This window comes from Delphinus delphis, chromosome 15 (assembly GCF_949987515.2).
Source record: "Delphinus delphis chromosome 15, mDelDel1.2, whole genome shotgun sequence".
NCBI classification, from domain to species: domain Eukaryota; kingdom Metazoa; phylum Chordata; class Mammalia; order Artiodactyla; family Delphinidae; genus Delphinus; species Delphinus delphis.
The window spans coordinates 48,921,664-48,943,415 of record NC_082697.1 but is presented as its reverse complement, the minus strand read 5'-3'; the positions used below and the strand labels follow the sequence as shown (position 1 = coordinate 48,943,415).

Sequence of the window (21,752 nt, the reverse complement as noted above, 5' to 3'; positions counted from 1 at the left end):
TGCTCCTTTGCCCTTGTCTCCATTCTGGGGACATTCATGGGAACTGGGGGAGAACTCAGAAAACTTTTGATGATACATAAAATCAATATATTCTAGACTGGGAAAAAGGCTTGCAGAATCTGTAACAGAGGGTAACTAACCCTCACAAAATAAAAATACATCAAAGAAGGACAAACAACCCAAAAGGAAACATGAAGGCAATTCTTAGGCTCTGGCAAATAATCAAGTGATACAGTTAGTTCTTCTCCTCAGTAACAAAAAAATGCAACATAACACACTATTTCCTTTTTTTTGAAATTTTGGGAAAAAATAAAGTCCATGCTATGCAGCCCTGGGCAGGGCAATATGTTGGTGGGCAACGTCTGAGACATTTCAGATGCATGTACCCGTTATCCTGGCAGATTCAACCCATGAATCTGTCCTGCAAAATACACGTTTGTGTCATCTTCAGTGCAAGAGGTTACTTTGGCAATGAAAATCTCATTCCTTAGCCCATTGGTTACTTTCTCATGCATCTGATGTGCTTGAAAAGATTTGGAAACAGTTGCAGTAGACTGTTCACTACAGTAATCTCCGGGGGAAGACTGGGATGGGGTGGGTGGGGTGATTTTTTTTTACTTTTTAAAAACAGCTGTACTGTGAGATAGAATTCACGTATCATACATTCCACCCATTCAAAGTGTGCAGTTCAGCGGGTTTTAGTATATTCAGAGAGTTATGTGACCATCACCACAATGTTAGAACACTTTCATCACCCAAAAGAAACCCCATCCCCATTAGCAGTCACACCCCCCCAACTACCCCAGCCCCAGACAACCTAATCTACTTTCTGTCTCTAAGGATTTGCCTATTCTGGACATTTATATAAATGGAATCATACAGTATCTGTTTTTTCAAGGCTCACTCATGTATCGGTACTTTGTTCCTTTTTATGACTGAATACTGTTCCATTGCATAGATTATACCTTATTGGATTCACCTATTCATCAGTTGGAGGACAGTTGGGTTGTTTGCACTTTTTGGCTATTATGAATAGTGGTGCTATGAACACAGTACAAGTTTTTGAGTGGATGTATGTTTTAATTTTATTGGGTACTCTATGTTTAACCTTTTGAGGAACTGCTAGGCTGTCTTCCACAGTAGCTGCATCATTTTACATTCCCACCAGCAGTGTCTCAAGATACCAATTTCACCAACACTTGTCATTTTTCTTTTGGATTATAGCCATCCTAGTGGGTGTGATGTGTTCTCTTTCTGGTTTTGATTTGCGTTTGTCTAACGAGGAATGATGTTTGAGCATCTTTTCACGTACTTCCAGGCTACTTGTCTATATTCCTTGGGGAAATATCTATTCACATCTTTTGCCCACTTCTCAGTTGGCTACTTGTCTTTTTCTTGTAGAGTTGTAAGAGTTTAAAATATATATATTCTGGATACAATTCCCTCATCAGATATATGACTTGCAAACATTTTCTCACGGTTCGTGAGCGCTGTTTTAACTTTGTTGGTCTTGCCCTTTGAAGCACAAAATTTCGCAACTCTATTCAGGACAATTAACTTCTTCTTCGGTTGCTCGTGCACTTGGTGTCGTATTTAAGAAACCTCTGCCTAGCCCCAGGTCACGAGGACTTAACCCCCGTGTTTTCTCCTAAGAGTTTTACAGAGTCAGCTCTTACATTTAGGTCCGTGATCCACTGAAGTAATTTTTTTTTTTTACTTTTTTATTTTAGTCCTTTATGTTTCTAAGAAAGAACTTTCTGCCCCAAGCAAGTGTTCCTTTTATAACGAATAAAGCAACATTTAGAGAAAGATTCCTTAAACCGTACAACTAACCCAGCCACACAGTCCCGCTAGCCTTCCCGCTGGCTCTTCTCCCCACTCCACAAAGGGGCCGCGTCCCGCATGCGCACGAGCACAACACCCAGAGACGGCCTCGCGCCTGCGCACACGGCAGCCTGCGCCTGCGCAAACGCCTTCGGTCCGCGCGCAAGCATTTTATGCGCGTTTGCCCCGTGCTGTTGCGCGAATCTCGCGAGCGTTGCCGGCCGCGTTAGGGGTAGCCTGGTTTGCGTCACTGTCGCGCGGGAGACGCCTGCTTGGCTCCCCTCGGCCCCCGCCCCCAACCAGTCCTTAGAGCGCTCTGTTCCGCGTCCCCGGCCCGTCCACCTGGGGGTCCCCACCGCCCCCCACCCCCGTCCCGTCCCGGCCTTGGCCCCGGCCCGACCCCTCCCCAGGCCCCCGGCGGGATGGGGGACAACACCAGCCCCATCAGCGTGATTCTGGTGAGCTCGGGGAGCCGGGGCAATAAGCTGCTGTTCAGGTACCCCTTCCAGAGGAGCCAGGAGCACCCGGCGTCCCAGACAAGTAAGTGGGCGCCGGGCGGAGGGCCTGGCGCCGCCTCCCTCGCCGTTAGCGGAGAAGTCGTTTCCTTTTTCCTTCTTATCGTACGGGCGGTGCCTTCTCATCACAGAGTGTTGGGGAAGGATAGAAAAGTAAAAAGAAGCAGGGAAAAAAAAAATCACTCATAGTTTTAGCATGCCAAAGCCACTCCTGCTAACGTTTCATCGGTGTCTCTGGCCTTTTAAAAGAGCTAAAGCACCGTATGAATGTATTCAGCTTGGATTAAGTACGAAATCCAGGTACATCGGAAGTTTTCTTTGACCTCTTCCCCCCAGTTCTGCTGCTCCTCCCTCGCTTGCAGGGATCACCACTTACCATGTTCATAATTGTTCCTCCTGTACATAGACACCAAATATACCTCCATAGAAAAATAGTTTATTGCTTTGGGTTTTTTCCCCCTCTCACATAGCTGTATTGTTCTCAGTCGCTCTTTTTTCCATTGGGCCATCTGCCTTGGAGCATTTTCCAACCTAGTAAACAGATCACCTCCCTTTTTGGTTGTACACAGCTGCCTGGTAAGAACATGCCCTTTCCCTATGGGTGGACGTGTAGGTTACTTGCAGTTTTTCACTATCATGAATGTTCAATTTGTAATTTATGTGATTTAAAAAATTACTTTTTAAAAAAATACATTTCATTTTTGGCTGTGTTGGGTCTTCGTTGCTGCACACCGGCTTTATCTAGTCACGGCGAGCGGGGGCTGCTCTTCGTTGCGATGCGCGGGCTTCTCATTGTGGTGGCTTCTCTTGTGGAGCACGGTCTCTAGGCACGCGGGCTTCAGTAGTTCTGGCACGTGGGCTCAGTAGTTGTGGCTCGTGGGCTCTAGAGCGCAGGCTCAGTAGTTGCAGCGCGAGGGCTTAGTTGCTCCGTGGCATGTGGGATCTTCCTGGACCAGGGCTCGAACCCGTGTCCCCTGCAGTGGCAGGCGGATTCTTAACCACTGTGCCACCAGGGAAGCCCTAAAAATTACTTTTAAATTTCTAACTGTGGTACAAAGTTTTAAAGGTACAAATGGATTTAGATTATGAAAGGAAAGTTCTTTCATCGATCCTAGCCACCCACATCCCCTTGTAGGGTCAGGTGCTGTTACCATTTTCTTGTGCATCTTTGCGAAACCTTCTGTGTAAATACAAGCATATACATGCATTGTTTTATTTTCTAAACACAAGTGAGCACACAATTCACACTGTTCTGCCCTGTTTTCATTTTCACTTTACATCTTGGATATAGATTCAGAATTATCAGAATCATGGGAGGAATTTGCTGTGATTTAGTCATCCAGTCTTCTGTTGATGGGCATTTAAGTTGTTTCCAATCTTTTGCTAATACAATGTGAATGTCCTTTATGGATATATATTTTCATTCTGCAGAATATATGATCAATTCACAGAAATGGGGTGTTCATATCCAAGGGATGATCGGCTGTGTTTTTTTGTTTTAATTTATTTGATTTATTTTATTTTTGGCTGTGTTGGGTCTTTTGTTGCTGCACGCGGGCTTTTCTCTAGCTGTGGCGAGCAGGGGCTACTCTTTGCTGCGGTGCATTGGCCTCTCATTGCGGTGGCTTCTCTTGTTGTGGAGCACGGGCTCTAGGCATGCCAGCTTCAGTAGTTGTGGCTCGTGGGCTCCAGAGCGCAGGCTCAGTAGTTGTGGTGCACGGGCTTAGTTGCTCCGTGGCATGTGGGATCCTCCCAGACCAGGGCTCGAACCTGTGTCCCCTGCACTGGCAGCCAGATTCCCAACCACTGTGCCACTAGGGAAGCCCCTCCGCTATGTATTTTTAATAGATCAGATTTTTCTATGTTTGTTAATGAGATAGGTGAAAAATTGTATCTGATAGTAGTTTTAATGGGCATTTGCCTTCCAGCTGAGAGTGATCATGTTTTCCTGTTTTCAAAGCCATTTGGATTTCCTTTTTAGTGAACCACCTATTCATAACCTTTGCCTAATTTCCTCTTGGATTGCTTGATTTTTTTTCTTTACAGATTTGAAGGAATTTTTTATATACTTAGGATAAAAATAGACCTTTTTGACAAAGCTGTACATATTTAGCCAGTTTGCCTGTGAGTTTTTTTTTTAATAATAAATTTATTTATTTATTTATTTATTTTTGGCTGTGTTGGGTTTTCGTTTCTGTGCGCGGGCTTTCTCTAGTTGCGACGAGTGGGGGCTACTCTTCATTGCGGTGCGCGGGCTTCTCATTGTCGTGGCTTCTCTTGTTGCGGAGCACAGGCTCTAGACACGCAGGCTCAGTAGTTGTGCCTCACGGGCTTAGTTGCTCCGTGGCGTGTGGGATCTTCCCAGACCAGGGCTCGAACCCGTGTACCCTACATTGGCAGGCAGATTCTTAACCACTGCGCCACCAGGGAAGCTGTGCCTCTGAGTTTTGATTTTTATGGAGTCAAGTTTTCAGTCTGTTCTTTAGTGGTTTCTGAGTTTTGTTACACATAGAAAAGGCTTCTGCTCTCCAAGATTGTTAACGAAAGGAGTCTCTCATGTTTTCCCGTGGAATGTTCATCTTCTTGTTTTAAAAATGTGTTTCTTTTGGTGTAAGGTGAAGGCTCCTCCCTGGAGCTGGTATTTTCTGGGCACTTGCTGAGAGCTGTGTGTATGCCCCCATTTGCCTCCTGGAGCCTTGTGGGGCAGGCGCTGAGATGGATGAAGAAAGATGTGGGAACATGTGGCCCACACGCGGCTAGAGAGGGGTTGGCTCAGAATCAGTATAATTTTCTCTTCCGTGTGGCTGCCTAGTCCCAGCATCATTTTATGGACTCATTCACATTGCCCTCCTGATTAGTTTTGCTGCCTTCATGGCATACTAAATTCCCATGTTTATTTGAGTTTGTTTTCTGACTTTTCTTACCTCTCCCAATAATCTATCTATGTGTGGGTTCCACACAGATGAATTATTGTAACTTTATAGTGTGTTATACCATCAGGTAGGATTAGTCATTTATCATCACCTTTCTTCTTCAGCATCATCCTGGTGTTTCTGCTTGCTTTCCTTGTAAACATTAGCAGTGACTGTGTTAGATCCCACTCCCAAGCCATTGCTATTGTTTTGGGGGTCACATTAAACATGGTGATTAAATGGGGAAAACGGGATCTTTATGTTGAATCTTCTCATTCAGGAACATAGTCTGTCCTCTTTTCATCCTCATCACCCTTGTTAGCATTTCTGTTTTCTTCTTGGGCCTCTTGTACGTGAAAAACTTGCCTGTGATAAATGTCCTTAAGTCTCTTTTTTTTTTTTTTCTTTATTTTTTGGCTGCATTGGGTCTTCGTTGCTCCGTGCGGGCTTTCTCTAGTTGAGGCGAGCAGGGGCTACTCTTCGTTGCGGTGCACGAGCTTCTCACTGCAGTGGCTTCTCTTGTTGCAGAGCACGGGCTCTAGGTGCGCGGGCTTCAGTAGTTGTGGCATGCAGGCTCAGTAGTTGTGGCTCACGGGCTCTAGAGCGCAGGGTCAGTAGTTGTGGTGCACGGGCTTAGTTGCTCCACGTCATGTGGGCTTGAACCTGTATCCCCAGCATTAGCAGGCGGATTCTTAACCACTGTGCCACCAGGGAAGTCCCTGTCCTTAAGTCTTTAAATGTTATTATTTGGGTAAGATATTGTTGTTTTTGTATATGAAGGATATTGCTGTATGGACATTTAAAAATTCTTTCTTTTACCTGTGCTTTTTCCAGCCTAGTTGCCAGCATACACTGAGAGCATATGTGTGCGCATGTGTGCGTAGATATATAAAATCCCTTTTTTTTTTAACTTAACATAGTAGCAAGAACATTTCCCATGTTATCACAGCTTCTTGGAAACTATAATTTAAAACTTTTTTTTTGTGACCGTGCCATGTGACATGCAGGATCTTGGTTCCCTGACCAGGGATTGAACCCACACCCCCTGCAGTGGAAGCATGGAGTCTTAACCACTGGGCCACCAGGGAAGTCCCAGTACCATGCTGTTTTGATTACTGTAGCTTTGTAGTATTGTCTGAAGTCTGGGAGGGTTATGCCTCCAGCTCCATTCTTTTTACTCAGGATTGCTTTGGCAATTCTGGGTCTTTTATGGTTCCATATAAATTTTAGGATTATATGTTCTAGTTCTGTGAAAAATATCATGGGTAATTTGATAGAGATTGCATTGAATCTGTAGATTGCTTTGAGTAGTATGGCCATTTTAACAATATTAGTTCTTCCAATCCAAGAGCAGAAGCCATCACTTTTAATGGTTCAACAACCTTCCTGTATGTGGATGGATCCTGTTTTCTTAGCTATTTTCCCCTTTTTGCCTTCACTCAGGTAAGCCTCGTAGCAGATATGCTGTCAACAGCACCAGAGAGCATGCCGAGGACCAGGACGGCGACTCCAGGTACGGGCTCTGCATTCACTCCGTGGCGGGCCTGGTCCTCCCATTGACCCAGATGTTTTTTCCCCTGAGGAACCCCGTGTTCTCTTTTCCACTTGGTCGGGGGTTTCAGGCAGACAGAGGTGGGGATTGTGTTGCCAGTCTCTGGCTTTCTGCCTAGTTTGGCTTTATGGTCCTGCTGTGGGCTGTGTGGTTGGTAGGGCAGGTTGGAGAACAGATGAAGCCGTGTCCCTGCAGGACATTTATCTCCCATGAGAGGAACGTGCAGGACAGCAGATTGCAGTGCTGTCCTCAGACCCTAGTCGTCAAGCACGTGTCCAGAGGTCAAATGTAGGTGCTTGGGTGCAGCACAGCCTGTCCAGGTGGTGAGGTGGCCTGAGAGCCAGGGCAGTCGTGACCCTTGCTTTTTAGGGCCCGGATGAAAGGCAGGTCCTGTTCCTTCCTGTGCATGCTACCCCTCTTCTCTCTGGGAAGTACTTTCTGGGTGGCAGCCTTGAGAAATGACCACTTCTGCCTTCTTATGTTCATTTTAAAGCTTAATGAATTGTAACTCAGGCCCAGATGAAGGAGAAAAGATTGTAAATTGCCAGTCCTGCGTGAGGTAACGTCTGTGGGAAAGTAGCTGAGGTCCCCATGCTGGGCCCTCGCCATGCAGTGCGTTAGTATGGTTTCCCTCAGTTCTCTGACATGGCACCATGCCTGCCATAGTGCTGTGTACTTCCAAGAGGGGATTGTATCCCTTTGTGTAAGGGTGTCAGGGACCTCTGGCATGACCAGTGACTGTCTAACATCCATGTGATGCTTGGCCTTGGATGCTGTTGTGTGCGCCCATTAGAGGCAAAAATGTTCCCATGGGGTTTATATGACACTTCTCTGGGAGGCAGGGATACAGTGGGGCCCTCCCATCCCCGACAGGGCGTACCTCCTGGGTGTTGGAGGTGCACAGAGCATCTGGGAGCCCCCAGAACGGGAGGGGGCAGAGTCGAGCTCTCTTCCGTGCTGTCCCTTCTTTTTTTGGCCAGGTCAGAGAAAAAGCCCTGTTCCCAAGTGTCTCAGCAGGAATGGAAGGTCTTGACTTGTCTTCCAGCTAGGCTGATTCATCTTTCTAAATGTGTTTTCTTTCTTAATCTCTAAATGTTAGTTTTTGTAGCAGCGATTTTATTGTGTTACAGTATATTTACCAGACCTTTCACCATCAAAACAAGGGAAAAGTATTTTTCTAAATTTTGGAAACAACAAACAAATATTGAGGGAATTCCCTGGCGGTCCAGTGGTTAGGACTTGGTGCTTTCACTGCCAGGGCCCAGGCTCAATCCCTGGTCAGGGAACTAAGACCCCTCAAGGCATGTGGTGTGGCCAAAACAAACAAACAAACATTGACACTTGTTTTTGTTTCAATTTGCTATTTATGGCAGTTAGGTCATGATGGACATAGCTCTGTCTTTGTGCGTGTTATGTCAGCAGATGCTGTATAAAGTATAAAGCCACTCAAGTGTTTTTTCTGTCATCAGTGTGTAATATTAAGCTCTGGTGAGTGGATTTCTCTGTGGGCCAGACTTGCTCAGACAAGCAGAGTGGCCAAACAGCAGAGGGACCTCCCTGAGTGGCCACTTAGGGCAGTGTGGCTTTTAACTTGAGCAGCACCTGGCTTTCTGGTTGGCTGCTTTTGGAGACCCCGGCCTCTCTGGGCCCAAGCGGGGAAAGCGCTTTCTGTTTGGCCTTTGGATTTGGACATTTATAGTCGTGAGCTAGGCCACCACTTCTTGCCTCTGAATCTCAGTCCCCATCCCACAGCCCGGCTAACTTAGGTTCCTGGAATGGTGGCTGAGGGCCAGGGCTCAGGCCCATCTGAGGCTCTTTGTGGCAGAGCAGAGGTTTTTGGTGGAGATTTTTGGATATCACAGTAAAAAGTGAAGTCTCTGGGGTGGCGGGAGGTTGTTTTTCTATCTGTTATTGGTGTGTCCTGAGTCAGTGGGTGGCAGAGTAGAGGGAGGTGTTTGTTCAGATAGGGCGGGTAGTGTTGGCACTGGGTCAGGCTCTAGGGCAGCAGTGTTTGTTAGGTTCCACCACGCTGGGCCCTCCGTCACCCTAACTGGGCCCTCAGATGCGGCTTCCTGGGCAGAGTGAGCCACTGGGGGCTTTTGAAGAAAGCATGTAACGATTCTGGTCTAAGACACTGGAATCTTCCATCTCTGGTTTAATCACTCCAGGGAGCAGTATTCCAGGGAGGAGACACCCACAGGGGAGGCCAAGGGCTCTGGCTGTGGGGGCCGCGTGTCCCAGAATGTCTTTGATGGTATCGGTGTCAGAAGGTCTGACCGCAGCCCAGACTGTGCAAGTGGAATGGCAGCCCATTCTGACAGACCCTCTGCCTCTGGTTTGTTTGGGAGCCACAGGGCGACTTAGGACGCCTAGAAGACCACGTCAGTCCTGGAGGAAGGCTGGACACCAGCGTGACCCCCCCCAGGCTCCCCACCCTCTGGAGGGGAGAGGCTTGGGAAGTCCCGGGCTTTGTCTTGCTCGGTGCAGGTCGAGCGTAGCCAGGCCCTTGCTGCAGGTGGCTCCGAGTCACTCCTGCATCGGTTGGTGAGCCCTGCAATGTGCGAGGAGCCAGGAGCCAGTGGTCCCTCTCCTAGATCTGTTTATCCTGGAGGTGTTTGCTGTTTTGGAGTTGCAGCGGTGTGCAGCACCCTTCCCTTCTCTGAAGACGAGGGTTCTGGTGTGAAGTGCTTCCCTCCCCCTAGAGCAAGGGCCTCCTGGAGAGAAGTATCTGGTGTGGTGCCCGTTCACCACAGCTCCTCGGGAAAGCCCAGGACTCAATGCTGAGTGTTTGTCCTTGATGGGCTCTTTAGGACAGCATGCGGCCCCAGGGAGGCTGGAGCCCCTCTCAGCACAGCCTGTCCTCCGACCTGCGTGATGGAGATGCTTTCCCAGGTGGAGAAATGAGCACAGGACTTGTCTGCCTTCTGGCTCCAGGTTAGACACGGTGCATCCGAGTTTCCAGAGTGGAGGCCCCGAGCCTGGGCTCTGAGATAAGAGTCTGCACTGTCCTCTCCTCCCTGCAGTGACTCTCCCTTATCTGATCCCCCACCCCCACCCCCCAGGCAGGAAGGAGACGTAAAGGTGCAGAAGAGCCTGGAAAAGGGGCAGTTTTACAGGGATCATATCCAAACTGCTCTTACCTGCACCCAGTCATTCCTCCTCCATGGTGTCCAGCCCTGTCCATCCCTCCGTCCATGTCAGTCAGTGGGTCTGCACATCTAGTGCGTCTGGAACCTTTCTTTCCTAATAAAAGCTGGAAGGTTTAAGTGTTGAGGGTAAGGGAAGGGCCCGGCAGCCGAGCTGTGAGGAGAGTGATCAATACGCTGCAATTCGTGCTTCCCCTCGGCCTTCGCACAGCACTGAGGGGTGGGGGTCCCGGGAGCTGAGGGGAGCAGCCCAGCACGCCTGGGCCGTTGGGGAGGCCCCCAGCCTGACAAGCCACGCAGGCTCCCGCAGCTTCCTCCTCTCCGGGCAGGTGCCTTGCTCCTCCTGCCTTCCCAGGCGGGCGGGGGCCAGGGTGGCAGCACGCACCTTCCGCCTTGTAGTTCTGGTGACTTTGCGACCCTAGTCTTGGGGATTGCTTCAGAAGGGAGACTGTCGGGGGACTTCCCTGGTGACGCAGTCGTTGAGAATCCGCCTGCCAGTGCGGGGGACGTGGGTTTGGTCCCTGGTCTGGGAAGATCCCACATGCCGCGGAGCAGCTAAGCCCGTGAATCACAGCTACTGAGCTTGCACTCTAGGGCCCATGTGCCACAACTGCTGAGCCCACGTGCTGCAACTACTGAAGGCCGCGCACCTAGGGCCAGTGCTCCGCAACAGGAGAGGCCACTGCAATGAGAAGCCCATACGCTGCAACGAGGAGTGGCCCCCACTCGCCACAACTAGAGAAAGCCCACGCACAGCAGCAAAGACCCAATGCAGCCAAAAATAAATTAAAATATAGGGACTTCTTGGTGGTCCAGTGGTTAAGACTTCGCCTTCCAATGCAGGGGGTGCGTGTTTGATCCCTGGTCGGGGAACTAAGATCCCACATGCCTTGGGGCCAAAAAACCAAAAACATAAAACAGAAGTAATATTGTAACAAATTCAATAAAGACTTTAAAAATGGTCCACATCAAAAAATAAATAAATAAAAAATAAAGGAAAAATCTCCAATGTCCAAAAAAAAGAAGGGAGACTGTCAGAAGCTTCCAGGTCAGCAGTGGGGGCAGAGCCACCCTGCGCGCAGCTACCCCCTACCCCTGGGGCAGCAGGTCTGGTGCTGTGGCACTTGGTTAACTCTCTTCCACTCTACCTTTTTTTAATTTTAAGGTTTTCAGATGTCATTCTGGCAACAATTTTGGCAACCAAGTCTGAAATGTGTGGGCAGAAGTTTGAACTGAAGATTGATAACGTGCGTTTTGTTGGGCACCCGACGCTGCTGCAGCACGCGCTGGGCCAGGTACGCCCTCCCTGGGCTGACGCGGGCCTGTAGAAGGCAGCCCCGTGCAGCAGATCCCATCAGGTGCTTGCCTAGCTGCACCTCCTCCTGGGCCCTGAGGGCCTGGCAGAGAAGGACACAGGCGTCCTTGCCCTGGTGTCTCAGCCCCTGCTCTTAGCTTTTGCTGTTTGCGTCCAGCCTTTCTCCTGACTGTGGCCTTCTACTTTGTAGATATGATGCCGGTTTCTGCGGGGAGGCCAAGAGAACGAGTTAAGCAGCGTTTGTCAGATTCTTGAACTTTATATAAAGTGGTACAAGCATTTCTTCTTATTAAGTGATATCATAGCCAATATTGTTATTAATTTAGCTCTTACTGTTGTGCCACACCCTCTCTATGCGTTCTCTGATGGGGCCTGAATGCACTGTTGTTACCCAAGGGAATTTGCACACCAGAAGCTGCCAGTCAGTCCTTTGCACACAGTGTCACTTAGATTCTGAAGGGTTTTGATGTTACAGCACAAGACTTAGCTCCACTTACACAATCCAGAAATCCCGTGAGGGTCTGGGTTGTGGTCCTCAGATCTTCTCCATGACTAAGCCCACAGGAGGAACTTCTGAGACATGGAGGCACCAGGGCAGGGGACCATGGCTGAGGAGACGGCTGTGGTGGCACCTATGCTGCTCAGACAGGCTCAGCCCCACTGATGGCCTGTGGGTGACGGAGGGGAGCTTTGGCAGTACCGGCCTGGAGACATGGAGGGACAGGGATGGTGACAGGCCCGATTGAGATGGCCCAGGGACTCCTCTGCCCTCTGGTGGCAACACTTGTAGGCAGCTTGGTGTTTGGGCCCTGGGCTGGCTGGGTGCCCCAGCGGCAGCCCTGTCTCTCCTGGGTGGGAGCATTGTCCTGAGTACTTGTCCCGCCTGGGAGGACTCAAGTGGACACGGGGGTTGGCGAGGGGAAGGGAGGGTCTGCTCAGGGAGCACTCCAGCCACTTGAGCACCTCTCCACCTTTTCTCCTCTGGGCACCTCAGCTCACTCGAGGTGACTGGGACAGTCGTGTCACTTTGGGTCACAGCACCTTCCTGCTCCTTTCTCCACTGTGACTGTCTGTCCATGCAGCCAGCACTTGCCTGTGCAAAGGCGCTGGTCGCTTATCAGAGACCTAGGGCTCTGTTTTTCTCTGGTTCTGCTGTATTCTGGAACACTTTCCCTGCCTGAAGTAATAGCTCTAAGTGCTTTTCTTGGGAGGTGGTGGCTCTCATTCACTAGAACTGTGCCTCTTTCACAGGTCTCCAAAACAGATCCATCTCCGAAGAGGGAGGCTCCCACCATGATTCTTTTTAATGTGGTATTTGCACTGAGGGTGAGTGTATAAATGGCTGAAGAGCAGATCAGGGAGGTGGGGTGGGGAGGAGGGTTAGGGAGGGCGGTGGGGAGGGGGTGAGAGGGCAGAGCTCATTTCCAGTGACCGTGTTGTTGACTTAGAGCTCAGACCGCTGTGGGCACGGCACTGGCCCTCCTGGGGGCTGGAAGAGTCTAACTTCATTGTTCCCTCTTTTTTCTTTTTTTTTTTTAAGTAAAATATACATAACATCAAATTTACCATTTTAACCATTTTAAAGAGACATTTTGGTGGCATCTGGTAGCAGTGTTGTGTAACTATCACCACTATCCAGTTTTTGTTGCCCCAAAAGGACACCAGTTATTCCTCATTCTCTCCCCTCCCCCAGCCCCCAGAAACAACTAATGTGTTTTCTCTTTCTGTGGATGTACCTGTTCTGCATGTTTCATATAAAAGGGATCCTACAATAGGATCTCTGGTGTCTGACTTCTTTCACTTAACATAATAATTTTGAGATTCATCCATTTTTTTATAATCTTTTTTTTTTAATTGAAGTGTGGTTGATTTACAATGTTTCAGGTGTACAGCAAAGTGATTCAGTTAGTATATATATGAACTATCTTCAGTATCTTGTAATAATCTATAATGGAATAGAATCTGAAAAAGAATATACATGTATATCTATAGATACGTATATATCTCTACTACTATACAGTAGGGATATGTAGCAGGTCCTTGTGGGTTTTTAAAAATTATTTTTAGTTTTTTAAAAAAAAAATCTTTTAATTGAATCATCCATGTTATAATGTATATCAGTACTTTATTCCTTTTTGTGGCCCAATCATATTCCATTGTACGATAGACCATACTTTATCTGTTTATCTACTGGTGAACTTTTGGTTTGTTTCTACCTTTTGGCTATAAGAACAATGCTGTTAAGGACATTTGTGTACAAGTTTTGTGTAGGCAGGTTTTCCTTTCCCTTGGGGTCGATAGCTAGGAGTGGAGTGCTGGGTCACGTGGTGACTCTATGTTTAACCATTTGAGGAGCTGCCAGGCTGTTTTCCACAGCAGCTGCACCGTTTTACATCCCCACCAGCCGCACCGTTCTACATCCCCACCAGCCATGTACGAGGGTTCCAATTTCTCTACATCCTTGCCAACACTTGTTATTTTCTGATGTTTTATAATTAAGTGTAATTATTTCTTTTGGCAGTTCCCAGCACTGTCTGAAGTTGTGTTTTCACTAGTTACAGGGAATTTCTTTTCAATAAAGCTGTCAAAATACAAGGGATCTAAATAAATATAAAAAGCACCCCTGGGTAAGGACTGGCTGGTATTACTATGAAGGGACTTTGAAATTTAGGAAATGTATATATTCCATACTGTTAGATAATGGCATTCCTCAGACATATCCCACTATCGGTTTTCACCAAAGAATCCAGTAGTTCTTTCTGGCTGGGCACATGTGAGCTGCACAACGGCTTTTGTACAGAAGTGTCAGTGAGAAAGTGGCTAGATCTTGGTGACAAGGAGCAGTGTGCTCTGTACCCTTTGCTGTGGCGCGGGTGAGCCTGAGCAGGAGGGAGCCTGTCATATCAGGTGCCTTAGTCTCAGAGTGTTTTTCCCACTGAGGCTTTTCTGTTGTGGAGACCACAGGTCTCACTGAAGAGTTCAGAATCAGAATAACGCTAGGGAAGAGCTCCTAAATGGAGCTTCCTCCTCTCTGAAGGGAGCGTAATCCTTAAAACTGGCCCACCTTGTTGATAAAGAAAGAGCTGCAAGTTAAAACAAAGCCAGCTGTTCCTGGTGGCTGTCCCGGGGCTTGAGGTTCCGAGAGGAGACTCTTACTTTCTGCTTTGTGCACTTCCATAGTGTTTGCATTTTCACAGTGTCCCTTTATTACTTATATCATTACGTAATACAGACATCCACAAAGAGAACTCAAGTTAAAGACAGACAAACCAAAACCATGACCAGTGCTCTCCGCCCGTCAGCACTGATAGCCCCTGTGGGGTGGGCCATGAGAAGCAGCCTCAGCCCCACCCTGGATGTTGCTGGCAAGCCCTCATCTCTGGGGAGCAGGGTGTGATAGCGGAGTGTATGACACCCATGGACACGACAGTCAAGAAAACAGGCAGATTTTAAAGTTGTATGAAGATTTTTATAATAAGTAGGCTGGAAATAATCCTGGTATCCAGTAGTTGGGGAATGATTAGACAGGATAGTGGTTTTACACACTGGAACGTCCTGTGGCCACTGAAGATGAGAAATGGGGGCGAGGCCAGACCCTGGAGCGGGTGGGTGGCTCACTGCCAGGTTAAAGCAGTGGGAACAGGGTAGTGTAGGATTTCAGAGCACAGAGGCCATGAGGTGAACAGTGGGAGGAATTTAAAATAGCATAAAGGGTGGGCCAGTTTTTTTCTTCTTTTCTGTAGTTATTTTAAAATGTGCATGCTAAAAAAAAAATGTGCACCCTTTTTACTTTGAAAAGTTGTAAACAAACCCTGAGCTAGTGACAATAGATTGATGGTCCTTGCACACCTGTCTCTGAGATCCCACAGCTGCTGCCTTGCACCCTGGCTCCATCTGCCCCCAACCCATCGCTCAAGTATTTCAAGACAAGCCTCAGACCTCATGTCTGCTCACCCCACACACTTCAGGAGGCGTCTCTGGAAAAGGGGGGCAGCTATTTTATACCATACCTGACAGAGCTCACTGTAAGCTGGTATCAGCTAGTACCTGGTCCATGGAAACGTGCCCTAGTTGCCACAGCGTTTTTTCCCGTTGACCTGTCTGAACCTGGGTGAAAACCAGAAGCCAGCCCACACAAGCTTGGGGCTTGTGTCTCCAGCTCTCTGACTCGCCCCTCCTTTGTCCTGTGACGGGTCCACGGTCGGACCCATCTCAGTGTGCAGTCAGGCTTGCTCCATGTCCGTGTGTTTCCCGCAAGCTGAACGTTAGCTCTGAAGGCCTGACTGGATTTGGGTACAAGTTTCAGGGTGAGAAAATCTCGCAGGCAAATCCCTACACTTCACTGTTGCTTCACGTTGGGTGTGGGGAGAGTGGGTGTTTCTCAGAGCTCCATTCAGGGCTGGCACATCCTGGGTGGTCGCTTTCTCACTGTGGCCCCACGTAGCCCAGGCTCTGTGGGCACCCTGAGCCAAGCCTGGCCTGTGCAGCCGGTTGGGACACCCAGGCTCGCTCCATCCTCGCTCATCCCGGAGTGTGAGCGAGCGGCCCCAGACGCCTGACTTGCGACACCGTTGTGCCCTAGCCAGGAGGAGCGTGATGGGGGATGAGGCTCTCAGGTGTGACTGGGCTACTTCTTCAAGGGAGTAACCACGCGCCCAGGTCATTCTCCTCTCTCTGCTTTGCTGCGGGGAAGAATTTTACACAGATTTCTCTAAAATCTAAAGCAGAACATTTTGTTCTGAGGCAGTTGTGTACACCCTATACCCCAGACCCTCCGTCCCGTGACCTTGCGGGGACACTTGAGGGGCTGTCCTGGGCTTGGGGCAGGGCTGCTGCCCGTAGGTGAGCCCGGTCCCCGCACAGGTGTGCTGCCTGGGGTGTGTTCTGTTTGCGAACATGGGTCTGTAGGAGCTCAGAAAGTGTCTCCAGCTCCAGGTGGTGAACGGGTTTACTGAGTCAGGTCAGGGTCTGGCCCAGGAGCCTGGCTGTGGACACTCACCACAGGGCCCTGCCTGTAGATAACCGGGGGCAGGGCGACCAGAGGTTCTAATCATGGGCACCACTGCTCCCACCTCCACCCACGGGATGACTCAGCTGTTCTGGCGGCCTCCTGGAGCGCTGAGTCACTGTGGCTGGTTATCTGCTCCGTGTCCCATCTTCACAGACCCCACAGCTGCCTGCCCCACCCTTGGCCTGGGTGGATGCGCCCGCCTGGCCTGGCTGTGGCCCCTGATAGGTCCCAGAGTGAGCATGGACGCGGAGGGAAGGGGATGGCCTGGCGCCTCCTGGCTTCTCTGTTAGCCAGGGTCTCAGGAAGAGCTGTTTACACTGAGGACAGGTCTTCACTGAACAGTGGGCCTGGTGCTTCTGTTTCTCACACTGTGTCCTTGTTGTAACATGGGCTGTGTGACCAAATTCTCACACAGCCGATCCTGTCCACTAGCACTCAGTGGCACATTGGTGACCGCAGACACTGCCAGGGGTTTTGCTGTGTTCTGAGCACTTGACATGTTGACTGATTGCTGAGAGAGGGGCCACTGTTCTCCTTTCTCAGATGAGAGCCTGTGATCCGGGGTCGCACAGCAGGTGGCTGATGGGATGTATGCCTTCCATTGTGCCACTGGGCTGCCTCTGTCACGTCCAGAGTGGATGCCTGAACATCTTCTGCCTTCCTGCATGGCCCTGGCCTGGGGCCCTGAGCATGGGCACCTCTCTCTGCTTGTTAGAAATGCCTGTGTCCCCCCTCCCTCCCCACCGGGGACCCCCATGGAGCCATCTGTGTTCCGTCCAGGCGGCCGGTCCATGCCCACGTTGCTGGGACAGGCCCTAGAGGGGACCCGGGACTGGGGACAGTGGTGGCACCCAGAGAGGGGCTCTGAGTGTTGCTGTATGTCCTCCCCGAGTGCATGTGCTATGATCGGGTTGGCTGTGGCCTCTCTCCTGCAGGCCAACGCTGACCCATCGGTGATAAACTGTCTGCACAACCTCTCCCGCCGCATTGCCACCGTGCTGCAGCACGAGGAGCGCCGCTGCCAGTACCTCACGCGGGAGGCCAAGCTGATCCTGGCGCTGCAGGACGAGGTGTCTGCCATGGCTGACGGTGAGGGCGGCGGGCGGCTTCTCTGGGTAGGGACCCCATTGGGTGGGCCGATGTGGAAACTAATGGTCTGTATGGTGGGCTGAGCAGCCCTGGGTGCACAGGAAGATCCCCAAGGGACACAGCTAGACCCAGATTCCTGAACTGATGTTCCAGGAGTGGCTTCCCAGCCCAAAACATTCCCCTCCCCCCAGGCCCCTGCACGGTGGCTCTTCCTGCAGGTCAGGCACCGCCTGCCCCGCCCTGGTCCTGCTGGACAGTCCCCTGAAGCAGGGGACATGCAGAGGGGCAGCAGGAAGATTGAGCTGGCGGGGGGGGGTAGTTCTTTGCTTTCACCTAAATTGAAGGGGGACCCAACTGAGTTATCAGCTGACCAGTTATTAAAAGTAGTGTCTGATGATAGATCCCCATGAGGCTTTGGTGTACTGTCAACATTTCAGAGCAGAGAGATGCCCACCTGTCACAGCCTGTTCACCTCCGTCTTCTCGGATCAGCACCTCCATAACAGAAGAGAAAACTAGGAACAGATTTGCCAGTGAACCTGGGCTAATTTTAGCAATAAGTAGAAGTGTACATGAACTCTGTCACTTGGGTGCATTTTTTCAGTAAAAGTTATCTTTTGTTGTTTGACAGTTAGTTGTCAAAATGTGTAATATATTTGTTTTGCCCAGTTATGTACTAGCTAATAACAATCCAGAAGTTTTGTTTTTTAAACATTCTCTTTAGAATCTGTGACTTTTTCACAGGAAATTTTTAAAACTTCAATTTAAGTACATATATTTTTTGTTAGACATTTATGAGAAAAGATTAACAAGAGACTTTGGATCATGAAAATAAATTGCACTGGTGTAAGTGTGTGGGGGAAGGAGTGGGGTGAGGCAGGGAGTGATTGGTCTGAGGTGGGGGTGGCTCTGGCAGCCTGCGGGGAGCCTGCAGGGTAGCTGCAGAAGGGTTTCTTCCTGTGAGGGCTGTGGCTACAGGGTCAGGTTGGGCCACTGGTGAAGGGTAAATCCAGACATCCCGTATAAAGACGGTTGAGCACACCAGTGGAGAATTTCCTGATGTTTGGTTTACAGCCACTTAAAATTCTTTTTAGGTTAAGCTTGTCTTCTGGCCTGTGCAAGCTCCTCGCTGTGCAGACTCTGAGTCCTCTGTGTTACAATTCTTGCAGCAAATGATGGGCCTCAGTCCCCATTCCATCACATCCTGCCCAAGTGCAAGCTGGCCAGGGACCTCAAGGACGCTTACGACAGGTGAGACGGTGGTCTGCTTCCCATGGGCCTCCCCGGGCTAGTGCCATTTCCCTGCTGTGCCTGAGATGGGGGGAGGCTGGGGAGGAGCCCCGCTGGGACGGTCACCTCCAGACTTGTCTTTAGCCAGAAAATGAAGCTGAAGAAAGCTGAGCATGGGACCTGAAATGCACGGTGATGCTGACTGAGCGCAACACCGTGCCAAGTTCCAGGCCCACCTTCGTTAGGCGCGGTCACGGTCGCCACCTCACCCACGAGGAGACTGAGGCTCGGGGGCTGGGGCTGGGGTTGGCTCTGCTTCCCCCGCACCGGGGTCGTGGGGGTTTGGGACCCTGAGTGTGTGAGGGCAGCAGGCGTTGGAGACACTGCTCATATTAGTGGCTCAGCACCAACTCTCTTAAACGTGGACCAGCAAGGCACTTCTCTTCTTTTTTTTTCTTTTTTTTGCGGTACGCGGGCCTCTCACTGCTGTGGCCTCTCCTGTTGCGGAGCACAGGCCCCGGACGCACAGGCTCAGCGGCCATGGCTCACGGGCCCAGCTGCTCCGTGGCATGTGGGATCTTCCCGGACCGGGGCACGAACCCGTGTCCCCTGCATCGGCAGGCGGACTCTCAACCACTGCGCCACCAGGGAAGCCCCACTTCTCTTCTTTTTAAAGAGCGTCCGTGTGGCTCTGACCACTGCTCCCTGGCCCTGGGTCTGCAGTGGGGATGGGATGGGGAATGGGGGTGGGGGGCTGTCTGCCCAAGTGCACCTGGCCAGTTGGCTCACCAGGGGCCTCTCAGGGCTGAGGGGACCTTGCAGCACCAGGCATGTTGCTGGACAGATAGTGTGTAGGTGCAGGCCTCTCTCCTCTCCACCACCCCCAACTTCCCCACATTCTCCTCTGCTCCCGCACCTCCCCCGCCCCGGCTTTCTCGGGGCTTCGTTCTGTCCAGTGGACCCACATTCCCTGCTGGAGGTGGACCTGATCTGAGAGCTGGGGCCACAGCACCATCGGGGATCTTCACTGCAGCGTGTGGGACCTTTAGTTGTGGCGTGCGGGATCTAGTTCCCCGACCAGGGATTGAAGCTGGGCCCCCTGCACTGGGAACATGGAGTCTTAGCCACTGGACCACCAGGGAAGTCCCTTTCTTTTTTTTTTAATGTTAATATTTTTTCTGATTTCACCAATGATATGTGTTTATTATAGACATTTGGGAAATATAAAAAAATATAAAGGAAATAAAAATCATCTATAATCCCATACCCAGTGATAATCACTATGACCTTTTGGTAAGTTTCCTTTTTTTTAACTTAAGCCTTTGAAAAGGTCACCTGTCCTTTGAGTTTGAAAGTCAGAGCACAGAGTTTCTTTCCCGTTGCACCCTCGCCAGGTTTCCTTCCTGGTGGCAGGGTACATTGCATCAGGCAGCCGAGTGTTGTGCGCCCTCTCGCAAGGTGCTGAAGCACATACAGTGAACCCTTTCGTAGCCAGAGCGCACTGAGTGCACGGTTCGCCCTTTACCTCCTCACTTTAACATGCAGCTTACCGACAGACGTCTGTCTGTTGGTAAATAGGGACTGACTTCTTGCTGCACAGCTGCCTGCCCCCTCCCTGGGGCATCATTGACTCCAGCTTTTGCTGCTGAAAGACGTGCTGCTCAACTATATGCGTGTTATTTCGTGCGAGTGCTTGTGCATCCATGAGATAAATTCCTAAAAGAATTGCCGGGCTGAATAGGTCAGGTGTGCGTGTCATTTGGAGGCACTTCCTTCTGTGGCTCGGTCTGCATTCCCATCAGCAGCACCTGAATCAGCAGCACCTGAGCTTTGCCAGCACAGGGTCTTGTGAGCTTTTGGGTTCTGCCCACCGTGATGTGTGGAGGACGGGGTCTCAGGGCAGCTTTATCTGAACGCAGGTGTGCACGACTTCACGTGTGGAACATCCCTGTTTCCTTTTCTGTGAGCGCTCTGCTCCGACTCCTCACCTGTTTTGTTTTTTTTTCTTTTTTGGCCCAGCTGCACAGCTTGGGGGATCTTAGTTCCCCGACTAGAGGTTGAACCTGCGCCCTCTGTGGTGAAAGCGTAGAGTCCTAACCACTGGACCGCCAGGGAAGTTTTCCCCCCTCACCCGTGTTCTGTTGGGGGCACAGGTGCCTTTATGTGGGAGGGAGAGCTGTCCTTTGGGGTGTGCGTCCGGGCTGGAGTTTCCGTTTCTTTATTTTGGTGACCTCTGGGCGTTGGGGGAAATCAGAGCAGCGTGAAACGCCCCTTGCTGCATGATTGCCTTGGTTTCTGGTCCCTCCTGCTCTGGAGACCTCTTGGCGAAGCCTTGGTCTTGACCCAGAACAGATTTCTGGTCTTGTAGTCTGACCCTGTCTCTTTTTATCCACATGATCACATGGCAGTTTTTCCTGCAGTAAGAGAATTACTGCCCTCTGGTCTGGGTGGGCTGGTATGAGAAACCCCTTCCTTGGAAACTGTTGCCATTTTCTGAGTGGGAGTTTGCATGCCTCAAGTAGGATTAGACTACAAGCTAAGTTCACGCTAACGTGGAATTACAATAAAAAGCAAACCAGAACCAGACTTTATATTTCTAAATGAATAATGAGCTGTGATTTCTTAGGTTTGAATTGTGTTGGAAAGTTGGAGGGAATGAGGCCCTGGAGAGTTGGCTGCTTCCTTGGTGACCTGCTGGGCCGGCCGAGCTGGGGCTTGGGGCAGCCCAGCACCCTCTAGTGGCACTAGTTCCAAGGACAGGAGTCAGCGTTTGCGGCAAAAACAGCTGCCAGGGTCCACCATTCAGCACTTAGATTCCTTCCAGAACCGAGGTGTGTCAGTTTCCTCCAGGTGAAACCACCCCATCCTTCCTATTTCCAGACCTCACTCTGACCAAGTGGGGTCTGGAAACAGGCTCCTAGGTCCTGGGTCCGGCCCCAGGGAAACCGGCGGTGCTTCTCCCGCAGGAGTCCCGGGGGCATCTGTGTCCTCCCCGTCCCCTGTCCCCGCCTGGCAACAGCAGCGGCTCTGAGACTTCCCAGGAGCCCCGTGGTCTGTGGCCTTCCCTCTGACCCACCAGGTCCATGTTGGCCTCGAGGGTCTGGCCTGGCCCACTCTGCTCTTGCAGGGTGGACTGCACCTTGGAGCTAAGAAGGGGAG

The 21,752-nt window shown here is 50.3% G+C and overlaps 1 protein-coding gene across 1 annotated transcript in view; it reads left to right on the top strand.

Moving 5' to 3' along the window:
• The first annotated feature begins 2,137 nt into the window (after window positions 1-2,137).
• NPRL3 (NPR3 like, GATOR1 complex subunit) overlaps window positions 2,138-21,752 on the top strand; it is a 33,100-nt gene continuing 13,485 nt past the window's right edge. Inside the window, exons 1-6 of the mRNA XM_060031342.2 lie at window positions 2,138-2,364; window positions 6,695-6,764; window positions 11,115-11,244; window positions 12,516-12,590; window positions 17,211-17,364; window positions 18,533-18,614. Coding sequence (XP_059887325.1) covers window positions 2,247-2,364; window positions 6,695-6,764; window positions 11,115-11,244; window positions 12,516-12,590; window positions 17,211-17,364; window positions 18,533-18,614 — 629 coding nt within the window. The 5' untranslated portion in view covers window positions 2,138-2,246. The remainder of the gene's footprint in view (window positions 2,365-6,694; window positions 6,765-11,114; window positions 11,245-12,515; window positions 12,591-17,210; window positions 17,365-18,532; window positions 18,615-21,752) is intronic.